We start from the raw sequence: 14,401 nt of genomic DNA on the forward strand, positions 1-14,401 counted from the left end.
TTTTGTTTGTCATGGATCGTTAATTGAAGCAGACAAGAAAACAGCAAATGACACACCTTTTACTCATTCATTTAAAAAACTAGCATCTTGTATACGACGACCGTTACTTCCCAATAGTTCCCTTTCAGTAACCTGTAATTCTGCTGAATGATTAGTGTTTCAAGATTACAAGAAGAAGAAAAACCCTTTTTAATGAATACATTAATTTACTGTGGCCTAGCTACCACAAACATGCAACCAAAGAGTAATACAGTTTCCACCTCAGGTCATGTAATAATTGTATACAATTGTAACAAATGTAACCAAACCATTTCCTACTGTGAGTAAGCCAGACACCGTCCCGACGGTATCAGTGCTTACCATCATCTTCTATGATGGCCTTGGGCGAGCTTGGTTTCATGGGTATGTGAGGCGGGGAGGGTGCGGGAACCGGCATGGCAGGGTCAGCCTGGGGAGGAGGGACTGCAGGGATTCCTGGCATTGTCTCTACGGGATCCATGGTAACCGCCCTATGCATCATCGACGGTCCTTTCGGAATGACAGGCTCATCCACCAAAGTCAACCTTGGGAGAGAAATAGTCGAATCAAGTTTGACTCCATGTTAGCTTCAAAGTTATTCTTGTTCAGGAGCCTAATATCATGTTATGGTTTTCATTATGTTATGGTGGAGGAAAGCACGAATGGCCCTGTTGCCTACTGCACAACAATTTGCTGTGAGGTGTTGCATCCATTAAGAATGCCAGCAACCTAAGATCGTGGGTTCAAATTCCAAATTCGCCCAAAGACCCGCATCACTTCAGGCTTTCCTCCCAAATCGGGCTGACACACAGTGATATATCAGACATGCTGATAAAAAGCAGTGTTCAATTATCCAGTGCATTATTTGTCATGATGGAATGGATACACTGGATAATCGCAAATGATAACAACGAGACTCTTTCCCATTTAGTATACTAGATGAAACATAGGGTCTGATAGGGTATTATGGTAAAAACACTGACTGGTCAAAAAGTCTAGTAGGTTCAATTCTACAGTTTGTCAAGCCTATTCTAGGTTCCCTTCTGTGGTGTAGCCAGACAAGGCATACTTACACCACGTACACGTTTCAAAGTCAAATGAAGTATACAGCACATATGGTGGCATGGGTGGCCCCGTCTGAGGCAGCGCATTTCGAGTTGCGTTCCTTGGGCGCGCCACAAGCCTATGACCATGGGTTCGAATCCAGAATTCGCCCTGATTATGTAACTATATTTGTCATCACCAAGCTGTGCTCGTGGGTAAAGTGGTATCACCCCTGTGAAGCTGTCAGTAACAGCTGTGACATAACTGAAACACTGTTCAAAACGTCATTATGCCCAACATCTGGTTACACATCTCTGCCTCACCTGTCTATCATGTTGTCATCATTGCTCTCTCCGATGATCTGCCTGTCGTTGATAGGTGGCAGCACTGTCCTGGGTCTCTCGCCGACCACCTCGGCAGGCAGCTGGTGATTGTACTCCTCCCTCCCCGCCACGACAGTCCTGATCATGTCTAACACCATCGTCTTCTCTGGGGAAGGAAGGGATACATTGTACTAAAACATAATCTTCTCATTTTGTTCTTTTGGGAAACACAAGGAACATTGTACTTCTCCTGGGAAGGAACGAATACATTGTACTAAAACATAACCTTCTCATTTTGTTCTTTTGGGAAATACAAGGAACATTGTACTTCTCCTGGGAAGGAACGAATACATTGTACTAAAACATAATCTTCTCATTTTGTTCTTTTGGGAAATACAAGGAACATTGTACTTCTCCTGGGAAGGAAGGAATACATTGTACTAAAACACAATCTTCTCATTTTGTTCTTTTGGGAAATACAAGATACATTGTACTTCTCCTGGGAAGGAAGGAAGACATTGTACTAAAACATAACCTTCTCATTTTGTTCTTTTGGGAAATACAAGGAACATTGTACTTCTCCTGGGAAGGAAGGAATACATTGTACTAAAACATAACCTTCTCATTTTGTTCTTTTGGGAAATACAAGGAACATTGTACTTCTCCTGGAAAGGAAGGAATACATTGTACTAAAACATAACCTTCTAATTTTGTTCTTTTGGGAAATACAAGGAACATTGTACTTCTCCTGGAAAGGAAGGAATACATTGTACTAAAACATAACCTTCTAATTTTGTTCTTTTGGGAAGTACAAGATACATTGTACTTCTCTGGGGAAAGAAGGGATACATTGTACTAAAACATAACCTTCTCATTTCGTTCTGACCGCCTCCGTGGTCTAGTGGTAGAGCGTCCGCCCGGAGTGCGGAATGTCCGGGGGTTTGATCCCCGGCCGCGTCATACCAAAAGACGTTAAAAGATGGTACTTGTTGTTACCCTGTCTGGAGCTTGGCATTAAGGGGCTAAAACAAGGACTGGTCGGCTCGGAGTCAGTATACTGTGTCTGAGTGGGGTATTCATGTTAAAACTGCAGCATGGTATCTCAGTGAGCTAGCACTATAAATCGGCATCACGCACGAATACGGTGTTAGCGTTGGGCGTCTCAACATGCGTGATTCCCGTGCACCCCTTCGAATTGAATTGATTGGTTCAATTGTGTCATATGGCCCTGTGACGTAGGGGTAGCATTATGCAGATGGCTGTTTCAATGACTGCTCGTTCCACCCGTGACGAACAGGTCTGGTTGTTGATGAAATATAGTGAAAGCTAAATAGACAGATTTTTTTATCGATGCACCGATTGTCTTTAAATGTAATATCCAGTTATGTATGACCGTTTAATAATCTCATACCAACTTTGACTGGAGTAGGTCCGATAGTTTTTCAGATATTGTAGTAAACGTCGGTACCTTAAATTACCTTCCAGACTATAGTCCAAGCAGCCACACAAAACACACACACGTACATGCACGTCGTTATATAAGTGCAATAATCTTGGATGCGACGTTAAACCCCATTTCACCTCACCTCACCTCATTTTGTTCTTTTGGGGAAATACAAGATACATTGTACTTCACTAGGGAAGGAAGGGCTACATTGTACTAAAACATAAGTTTCTCATTTTGTTCTTTTGGAAAATACAAGATACATTGTACTTCTCCTGGGAAGAAAGGGATATATTGCACTTAAACATAACCTTCTCATTTTGTTCTTTGGGAAATACAAGATACATTGTTCTTCTGGGAAGGAAGAAATACAATGGACTAAAACATAACCTTCTTATTTTGTTCTTTTTGGAAATACAAGATACATTGTACCATACTATAACCATTCCCAACTACGGAAATGATCGAGCTTGGATCAGAGAAATCACTGATATGGTTATATATTATATGGTTATATGTTATATGGTTATATGTTATATGGTTATATGTTATATGGTTATATGTTATATGGTTATGATAACACGCAAGCAACCAAGTCATCGAGCCTTGCCACCAGATCGATTAAGTCGCCTTGGATGACAAGGTTGCTGGGGCGTGCTGTACTGCTGCACAGTGAAGATGTGGGACAGATGGGGATGTAGAGCCGTATACTGCTGCACAGGTGAGGATGTAGAGCCGTATACTGTTGACAGGTGGGGATGTAGAGCCGTATACTGCTGCACAGGTGAGGATGTAGAGCCGTATACTGCTGCACAGGTGAGGATGTAGAGCCGTATACTGCTGCACAGGTGAGGATGTAGAGCCGTATACTGCTGCACAGGTGAGGATGTAGAGCCGTATACTGCTGCACAGGTGAGGATGTAGAGCCGTATACTGCTGCACAGGTGAGGATGTAGAGCCGTATACTGTTGACAGGTGGGGATGTAGAGCCGTATACTGCTGCACAGGTGAGGATGTAGAGCCGTATACTGCTGCACAGGTGGGGATGTAGAGCCGTATACTGCTGCACAGGTGAGGATGTAGAGCCGTATACTGTTGACAGGTGGGGATGTAGAGCCGTATACTGCTGCACAGGTGAGAATGTAGAGCCGTATACTGCTGCACAGGTGGGGATGTAGAGCCGTATACTGCTGCACAGGTGGGGATGTAGAGCCGTATACTGCTGCACAGGTGAGGATGTAGAGCCGTATACTGTTGACAGGTGGGGATGTAGAGCCGTATACTGCTGCACAGGTGAGAATGTAGAGCCGTATACTGCTGCACAGGTGGGGATGTAGAGCCGTATACTGCTGCACAGGTGGGGATGTAGAGCCGTATACTGCTGCACAGGTGAGGATGTAGAGCCGTATACTGCTGCACAGGTGAGGATGTAAACCAATGCACAAGGACCTACATTACAAGAGTACTCTTCTACTTTTGCTGAGCATATATCTAACCTCTGTCTCCCGCCGACACCAACCACGACTGCACAGCATTGATATCTTCTGTCTGTAGGATCTGGCACAACATCGTCAACACCTGAAAGCGTGGAGGCAGCAAACATTAGGCAAACACACGATAATCATGATAAACACATGAAAATACAGTACAGCCTATCAATATTACGATCTTATATTTTTTAAGCAAACTTACATTTTCATGAATATTTGAATATTCTTTGAAACGGAAAATATGTAATATAATTGGTTACCATAGTGATATCAACAAGGAAATTGTAATCAACCGGAGATTTATCGGCCTGTCGTCTTTTGCGATTCCATAACCGACAAGCTGACCACAGTTAACATGTTTTGTCATTTCTTATACGATTAAGCAGATCACAGTCTCACGAAAGTATTCATGAAGCAATTTACATTTTTAAACTGACCCACTGAACAAGAAAACTCGTTTTAGCGCTCTCGGAGATTTATTTAAAGATTAACGACGCCGTGATGATTTTAAGCCCCCGGAATCCCCAACCTGTTTATCTTATTTCCTTCTCGGGAAGCATGGTTGCGTGCTTGTCGAGATTAGAGACCCTGGTTGTGTCAGACGAAGCAAAGACACATGGACATGACAGCCCAAGGTGATGATGGAGATGAGGCTTCTTGAAAATATCGATGAAGTAGAAGTACGTTAACGTCGGAAATTGTTACCTGTTTAGTTAAACAATCAGCCATGCTATGCTTTATTTATGTTAGGATCAAAGGCGCTATTGCCAGAATTAGTGTTCTCATGATTGACCCATGTACAATTACCTAAAATGTAAACGTGCATTACGTCATGTTTCGGTTAATTATCGAGACTGATTATTCCCTGTCGTTGACGTTTTATATTTACATAAAACCTGTCATTAAGAACATAAAACCTGTCATTAAGAACATAAAACCTTTCATTAAGAACATAAAACCTGTCATTAAGAACATAAAACCTTTCATTAAGAACATAAAACCTGTCATTAAGAACATAAAACATGGCATTAAGAACATAAAACATGGCATTAAGAACATAAAACATGACATTAAACATCAAACATGGCATTTAGAACATAAAGCCTGTCATTAAGGTTAAAGAAACAATTGATAATAAAGTTAAATGAAAATAAATTGTATTAAGATATTATTACGACAACATGTTATTCGTACTCGAAGATGACTTAGGTTAAAATGTTAACACGCAGTAGAAGGCTAATCAAACGTAACGTCTTCCTGGCCATGTGCCCGTGTCTCTCTGACCCCGACACAACATGGTGACCGGTCGCTTGCAGACATCATATAACCTCTGCCTTCTTTTTAGTTTGAATAACTTAACGTATTTTGTTTGTTGTTTATGTTCCAGCTATATGACCGCGGTCTGTAAATAATACCGCTTGACCAGACAATTCAGTGATTGACATCGTTAGCACCGATCCACGCAACTGGGATACGATGACATGCATCTACCAAGTCCGCGAGCCTGACCACCCGATCCCGTTAGTCGGCTCCCGTTACGACAAGCATGGGTTGCTGAAGACCTATTCTACCCCGGATCGTCACGTGATTTGGGGATGTTGTCCAGTGAATAGTACTAGACATTGCCTTGGAACTAGCGCATCTTCAGTTTCATTTTAAGACACAATATACAGAAGTGCACATTTCTGTAAATAATCGTTCTCTGAGTTGTGTCATTGTACACGATAGCCCAGGATCCTATCGAAGCTTGAGTGGCACTAGTATGTAATACTACAAAAGATGATTTTTAATGTCGGGTTGCTAATAGATAGGAATCTTTTTAGAGCCGGTGTTATTTGTATGACGTTTTGACAGATATATTATATTTGTTCAGATATAGCATTGATCTTAAAGCAATTATTTGCCTTAACCCGGTCGATCAGTGTGTGAAAGGTGTAGTTAGTTTCGAATAGGAAATGTTTTAAAAAAAACAAAGTATGTCCTATCTCACGTCAACACCACAGTGATTGAGAGTCGTATATTTCTTCTGCGGAGACATCACTGCTTAACGTTGCCGTGTGTCACAAGTACTCCTGTCGCCGCGATGACTCCTCACAAGACAGCTACAGTACACACAGCGAGGCCTGTGTCAGAGAAAGGAGCTTAGGCTGCCAGGACATATCCCAATACTGTCATTGAAGGGTTAGGGGGCGGTTCACAAGTTCGATGTCGGTTAAACTTAATTCCTGAAGTGGTTATAAAACCTAATTGTGAAATGTTTACATCCTCAAAGAGATTTTTGAAAGAAAATACCTACAATAATAGCAGAGCTTCACCAACACAAATATCGTAGGCTGGGAACTGACACAATATCCTGCTTGTGTTATGTCGTTGTACTCGCGGTAGTGATACAAGTCAGAACAACGATATGAGGACGGGGGCAGTTATTTACTGACTTGAAAACCAAGAAATGTTTACTTTTACGGATGGAAAACCTCTCCCTCCCTCACACAGATACCGGGAGCACGAGGGATCAGTCGTCTAAGGCGCCGCAATTTAATGCCCTGTGCAGAGTTGCGTCCCTTGGACACGCCAGAACCTTATGATGGTTCGGATCCCGGTTAGTCCCGATTATGTCCCCGGTTTGTCAGCACCAAACCGTGCTCGTGGGTTTCATCAAGGTGGTAAACGTCTACGACCTGCATTACTTCGGGTTTTCCTCCCACAGTAAACTGACACGCAGCGATATAACTGGAATACTGTTCAAAGCGGTCTTAAATCCAACTCACTCACTCATGCACATACGCATACAAACTTAAAGAATTATTTTTTATATCTGACAACTTTTGAACTTCTCCCTTGGCCTAACAAAAAATGTTCATCGATGAGTCGTAAATACGTTCATCTGAGTATCGAGCGGCGTCGGATATTGACATTTGAACGACTGCGTATTAAATCAGATAACTACGCACTCCCGGAGTCCCGTTGAATGTGCAGATATCTCACACCACTTGGCAACGATGAATAGACTGCAGAGTGCAAACACGCGGACATCAATAAACGTTACGCAGTACATATTTGTGAACACTGCTGGTGTAATCTCCGCGTTGTCGCTGTAGATAGGACTTGCCGAAGAAATTTGTTATTTTTTTGTTTGTTATTTTTACACCGCACTCAACAATATTCCAGCATTATGACGCCGGTCTGTAAATAATCGAGTCTGGACCAGACAATCCAGTGATAGACATCATGAGCATCGATCCACGCAATTGGGATACGATGACATGCATCAACCAAGGAAGCGAGCCTGACCTCCCGATCCGGTTAGTCGCCTCTTACGACAAGCATAGTCGTTTTTTACAGCAAGCATAGGTTGCTGAAGATCTATTCTACCCCGGATCTTCACGGGTCCCTGTCCAGACTAGGACAGCGCGCATCGGCTCAATGATTATTCGTTACTACTCATCTGTCTATAACCTGCAAGAAGGTTTTTCGGCTTGTTCCGGAATGACACGATTTGGTTACGAATGCAAAAGCATTTGACTGAACGCTGATATAACGTTACAGAGAGCCTCGGGCCCTGTGTGTCCTTGCACGGTTGATTCAAGTGACCCCATCACCTTATAACCTGCTGCTATTTAATTGAATTATGTATATCAATCTAGCCGTTAATGAGCCTGGCTGTAACGCGGGGCACGAATCTAAATGTATGGACCCCATCTGGAACCAGTTCACGCAAAGGTAGACAATGATACCAGTTCATGCAAATATAGACATTGGTACAAGCTTTTACAAATTCTGACAACGACACCAGTACCATCAGACACTGCTACACATTCATGCAAAGTTTTACATTGGTACCAATCATGCATGATCCGACATTAGTACCTGTCCATGCAAAGTCCAAGATCGGTACCAGTTAAAGCAAATTCAGACATTGGTATCAATTCATGTAGATTCAGGCATTGATACCAGTTCATGCATGACCCGAAGTTAGTACCAGGTCATGCAAAAACAGACATTGGTTTCAGTTCATGTAAAATCAGACATTGGTCTGAATCGTGCGTGGTCCGACGTTAGTACCAGTGCATGCAAAGCCCGAGATCGGTAACAGTTCATTCAAAGTTCGACTTCGGTACCAGGTCATGCAAAATCAGACATTGGTTGCAGTTCATGCAAGGTCCGACATTGGTCTGAATCGTGCGTGGTCCAACGTTAGTACCAGTGCATGCAAAGCCCGAGATCAGAAGAAGTTCATGCAAAAGTCAGACATTGATACCAGTTTATGCAAAGTCAGACAATACTACCAGTTCATGCAAAGGTTGAAATTTTATCAGATCATGCAAAGCAAGATTTTGGTACAAGTTCATGCAAATTCAGACAATGACACTGGTTCATGCAAAGGTTGAAATTTTATCAGATCATGCAAAGCAAGATTTTGGTACAAGTTCAGACAATGACACTGGTTCATGCAAAGTTGGACATTGGTACCAGTTCATGCAAAGTTGGACATTGGTACAGGTCCATGCACAGTTAGATATCGGTAGAAGTTTATGCAAGGTCAGTCATTCATACCAGATAATGCAAAGTTAGACATTGGTTCCAGTTCGTGGAAAGATAGATGTTGGCAGAAGATCATACAGAGTCCGACACCGGTACCAGATCATGTAAAGTCGGGACGCGGATGGTCCAGTCTGCTGAGGCGCCGCAATTTGCTGTGCAGAGTTGCGTCCCTTGGGCACGCCAGAAAACCATGATCGTGGGTTCTGACCTGTGCTCGTGTGTTTCACCAAAATGTAAAGGTCTTAGACCTACGTCACTATGGGCTTTCATCCTACATTAAGCTGACAAGCCGTGATACAACTGGAATACTGTTCAAAGCGGCGTTAAACCCTTTACTCACGCAAAGTCACACAACGGCTCCAAATTATACAAAGTCCCTCTTAGGCACCAGATCGCGCAAAATCCGTCTTAAAGGGGAATGTTTCTTTGACCACGGAATATAAAAAAGAATCGGTGATTTATCAACGAAATTCTCATTGTAAAGTCCAGGTATAAGTTAAATGGTTGACATTCATGTTTAACCTTATGTTTGTGAGGACATCGTCATACTTACCATATTCTCAATGTCAGGTTCAGCCGCTATGTGTTGCATGCTCGGAACAAACTGCGGCCTACCCCTCCTAGACGCCCCCCGGGACATGTTGCGTGAGGGGGGTGGGATGAGACGCCCGGTTTCCGCGGAGTATTGGGTGGTTCTCGGCCTCTCCTGGTCTCTCTTCCTCTCCTCGGCAGCGTTCAGTTGTTCTGTGAACGCCTTCAACTCATCCCTCCACGCCTCGGTCACCGGCACTGCAGACACAAAACAGGCACATTGTACAGAACGATGTTTGATTGTTAACGCCGCACTCAGCAATGTTCCAGTCTGGATCAGATAAAAAAGTGATTGATGGTATGAGCAACGACCCACCTCATCGTGCAACGATGACACGCAACCAATTTAGTCACCTAACCCGATCCATAAGGTCGCATCTTACTACCAGTATAGGTTGCTTGGGACAATTTCTGACCCGGAATTCCCACTGGGATCAAACAAGGCACAGCCATATACTAGACCTTGTAAAGACTTGAAACTTTATGACAATATATTTATTTTTCAACGACGTTGCAGTGAATCTTCTTTCCCGTAAATCTTTTGCCATCAATGTATTCCTGCAATTTCTAAATTGTGCAAACAGTCAAAGCGACCTGCCTGTTATGGTGAGGTGAGGTGAAATTGGGTTTAACGTCGCGTCCAAGATTATTGCACTTATATAGCGACGTGCATGCACGTGTGTGTGTGTGTGTGGCTGCTCGTACTACTCCGGACTGATGCCGATTTCTAGTGCTAGCCCACTGAGATACCATGCCGCAGTTTAACATGAATACCCCACTCAGACACAGTATACTGACTCCAAGCCGACCAGTCCTTGTTTTAGCCCCTTAATGCCGAGCGCCAGACAGGGTAACAACAAGTACCATCATTTAACGTCTTTTGGCATGACGCGGCCGGGGATCGAACCCCGGACCTTCCGCTCTCCGGGCGGACGCTCTACCACTTGACCACGGAGGCGGTCTGCCTGTTATGGAAGGACGAGCATTTACCATTCCGGGGATGAGGGAGAGGCTGGAGAGTCAGTGGGTACCCGGTGGGATGAGATGGTAATATCGTAAACCGTTTAACGCTTCATAAGGCAGCATAGGTTGTATACTGCCTCAGATCCATAATATTATTCATTAAATAGAGAATCTCACCCTCGTGTCTTTTGATATCAAATATATCAACACTCGTTGATAAAAGTGGAAAAATTCCGAGGCTTGCCGAGGATTTTTGCCACTTTTATCAACGAGTGTTGATATATTTGATATCAAAAGACACGAGGGTGAGATTTTATTTATCATCCAACATCATTCTTCCAACTTTTTTCAATTTGTAGACAATAACTAACAGTGTTTTCAGTGTAAAAAATACTGCTTACTGCTTCAGTATCAGAGCCATTAGTGATGTCATTTGATTGTGACGTCATTGTAACCAGTGATGTCACAATGGTCTGCAAAGCATTGTGATGTAATTTCATTGCAGCGATATCTACAGTGTAGATATCGCTTGATCTCATCCAAGCGATATCTCCTGTGGGAGCCAGTTTTGGATGATAAACCGTGTTATCTATAATTTAGTTACATTGACAAAACAATAATCATTTTTGGATCAAGAGATTTCGACAAGTAAAAATAAAAGGTCTACCCTGCAATGTTGTGCGCCGTCACCAGGAAGTGCAAGGCTTTTTACACCCTTATCTGTCTAGAATACTGATATGTTTGTGGAATATACGCCTTCGTCAGTCGCACGCATCTACCCACACCACCTGATTCCATGTTCAGGTGTAACACAGACGCTCAAGTGTCAACCACAGGTATAGAGGACAGGTACACTATTGTCTCTAATAAATACTTGGTATTTTATCTTAAAGACTTCTATGTAGGGCATTTACTCCTCACGCCGAAGGCTCCTTTCCGATTCCCCTCATGGGTATGGATATATAAAGCCTATGTCTGATGTCCCTCGCAGTGAAATTGCTCGAATATAAGCGGGGTAAAACTTTCTAGTTCTATAGATATTTTTTAAATGAAAATTAATATCTCTTTCGTATGTGCAAATGATACTACATGTAAGGAAATTCGAAAATGACACTAGTTTTGTTGTGATTCTGCCAATTATTGTTAGAATAAATGCTTACATGCAAAGCAAGAGCTTAGCACTGCGATCTAACTACGATTTGCGCAGTCTTCTGTTTAGTGCAATATCGGTTGGTTGTTTGCTTGTTTGGTTGCTTGTTTGTTTGTTTGTTTGTTTGTTTGTTTGGTTGGTTGGTTGGAGTGAGTGAGTGAGTGAGTGAGTGAGTGAGTGAGTGAGTGAGTGAGTGAGTGAGTGCGTGAGTGAGTGAGTGATTTGTGAACGCTTCTTGAAATATTCCAACATCACTGCGCGGAACGCCACAAATGGGCATCACACATTGTAACTATGTCGGTAATCGAACCCTGGCCTTGAGGTTACCCTACGATCCAGTAGTGGTTTTATTACAAGGAAATACACGGAAATACGTTCGATCTACTATCATAACTAAAGTACGAATGGGGGAGTTTCGAACGGTAATTCAGTTTTGACATGACGTGTAACCTTAGAGGCGGTAGGGTAGCCTAGTAGTTAAAGCGCTCGTTTGTCACACCGAAGACACGGGTTCTATTCCCCACATTGATAAAATGTGTGAAGCCCATTTCTGGTGTCCCCCATCGTGATATTGCTGAATATTGTTAAAAGCGGCGTAAAACAAAATCCAAAAGTGAGGCAGGTGTAAGACGGGTACCACTTTACTGAAGCCCACGAGCGGGTATGGTGCTGACAAACCAATGATCCCAATCCATCCGAACCTTGGAATTAGCGGTGTGGTTATTAGATGTAATAGTGAGTGAGTGAGTATGGTTTTACGCCGCTTTTAGCAATATTCCAGCAATATCACGGCGGGGGACACCAGAAATGGGCTTCACACATTGTACCCATGTCGGGAATCGAACCCGGGTCTTCGGCGTGACGTGCGAACGCTTTAACCACTAGGCTACCCGACCGCCCCTATTAGATGTAATACGGTAACAATTACCTTCTTCACCACTATGAAACCAGAGCTATCAGACCACAGCTAAGACCCACGTATGTCCTCAGACACATGATGATCCGTGTCACAAAGGTTTTGTTGACCCATGTTGGCCTGCCTGTTTACGTTGATGACAAAACCTACTCGCGCTGGTATCAATGACGCTAAGGGCTGACTTGTAGGGGAACAGTATAGGCTATGTATACAGGTTCAATCAGGTTTATCATGATTCGAAGGGTATAATATAACGCGTTTCAGTTTTTACATTATTGACGTACATGGGGATATGACATACGGGAAACAGTAATTGAAATTGATCAGTTACCTCTCTTCCCAACTGGATATTGTAGTTTCAACTTGATATGAATGGTCGAGGTTACATATGATTTTACGTTGATTTAGCACGTAGGGGTTTGGGAGAGGTTGGGAAGGTGGCGGGGTTGACATTGCCCAAGGTAAGTAACTCATTAAGTAACATTTAAATTGAAAAGGAGCCCAAGTGACAAGGGAGAGTCAGAACCCGAGGAAAATCTAAACTCGATCCATTTCGGGCCTTTGCATTACAGAAACGGCTGAACGGAAGGGAATATAATATGGTTCAGGGGGACTGTGAGGCAGGCTAAGAGTGGACGAGAGAACGCTTTATCCTAGACTATCGTCTAGTCTCTGAAATGAACATATCGTACAGAAAAAACAGTTGTTCAGTTATCTTAATAAAAATAGGGAGCCCAGTGACTCTCTTCATTTTCATGATACTGCAGTAATCTAGACTTGCCAAACCTTATAGACTTGTAAATTCTTGTAAATGCTGACATAGTGGTAAAGGGTACATCTGCAGGAAACTATCATTGTTATTCACCAACATATGACAGTATAAATGCGATAGGGGTCATTACATTCATCAAGTGATGGGCCCAGCCTCTATTGTTTGGTACAGGGATTATGATCCGGCGTCAATTAGAGACCGGCGTGTAATGGGAGCCGGTGTTTAATAGAGGACATACGGTAATCAAAAACTAAGGTAACTCCATCAATTGTACACGGGAAGCATATCCTACTCTATTTTATAAAAAAAGTGAATGATTATGAATACTAACACCAAGTAATTGATCCGTTTAGAGCGAAAACTTGTTCAGCGAATCAGCCAATCTAGCTCCAGCTCCCCAGGGAGAGGACGCTGCTGGGGTATGAATAATTCAGGGATATCCTGTTATCCTTGGAGCTGTCAAATAATTTGCTGTTTTCTTCTTCTTTTATTGATTTTCCTCATCATCAAAATTTCATCAAACGCATTTGTTAGAATTAAATTGTGTTTTGTGAACATCTCGCATGTCAACAGTCGTGTAATTTACAAACATCAAAGGAAAAGCGTTTATAAATACACATGTACATATTTAACAATAGGTAGTTTTTGTTTGACGTACTTGTATATTTAATGAAGGGCGAAACAAAATTACAACGACTGTATAGCGTTATGTTTGATGTGGCCTAAACAAAGCATACCCTGTGAAATTTAGTTCAGCAGAACCTGGTTATAGCGCACACTCCCCCTTTACCTCTTTATATTGATATGTCGTACAAGACGATGTAACCCGCAGATACCCCATAGACATTATGCTTTCATATACGTAATAATAAAGGTACGTTTAACCGTGTACACAGTGTCCAATCTCATTATGCGAGCAGTAAAGGCGTACAATAAGGAATATATTCACCCAACAGCGCTTCGTGTTTATTTTTAGTTCTTAAAAGAAAAAGCATGTTATTAACGCTTCATGTTTTGTATTACACTACATACACAGTTACATACATAATAACATACACCATTTGGTATGAGACCTGATCAACCTTTAAAAGCTAAAAATGAAGATATGAAAAAAGAATATCCACAAAAAAAATATTCAAACCTGACTA

At 42.4% G+C, this 14,401-nt stretch overlaps 1 protein-coding gene across 2 annotated transcripts in view; it reads right to left on the reverse strand.

Moving 5' to 3' along the window:
• Positions 1 to 14,401, reverse strand: part of LOC124141135 — a 36,368-nt gene that overhangs the window by 2,051 nt on the left and 19,916 nt on the right. For both annotated transcript variants that reach the window (XM_046509041.2, XM_048392257.1), the window contains exons 4-7: positions 9,415 to 9,650; positions 4,326 to 4,407; positions 1,386 to 1,551; positions 361 to 563 (exon numbers count right to left, since the gene is read on the reverse strand). In XM_046509041.2, coding sequence (XP_046364997.2) covers positions 361 to 563; positions 1,386 to 1,551; positions 4,326 to 4,407; positions 9,415 to 9,650 — 687 coding nt within the window. The remainder of the gene's footprint in view (positions 1 to 360; positions 564 to 1,385; positions 1,552 to 4,325; positions 4,408 to 9,414; positions 9,651 to 14,401) is intronic.

This window comes from Haliotis rufescens, unplaced genomic scaffold (assembly GCF_023055435.1).
Source record: "Haliotis rufescens isolate VD_foot unplaced genomic scaffold, xgHalRufe1.0.p SCAF_11, whole genome shotgun sequence".
Classification (NCBI taxonomy): domain Eukaryota; kingdom Metazoa; phylum Mollusca; class Gastropoda; order Lepetellida; family Haliotidae; genus Haliotis; species Haliotis rufescens.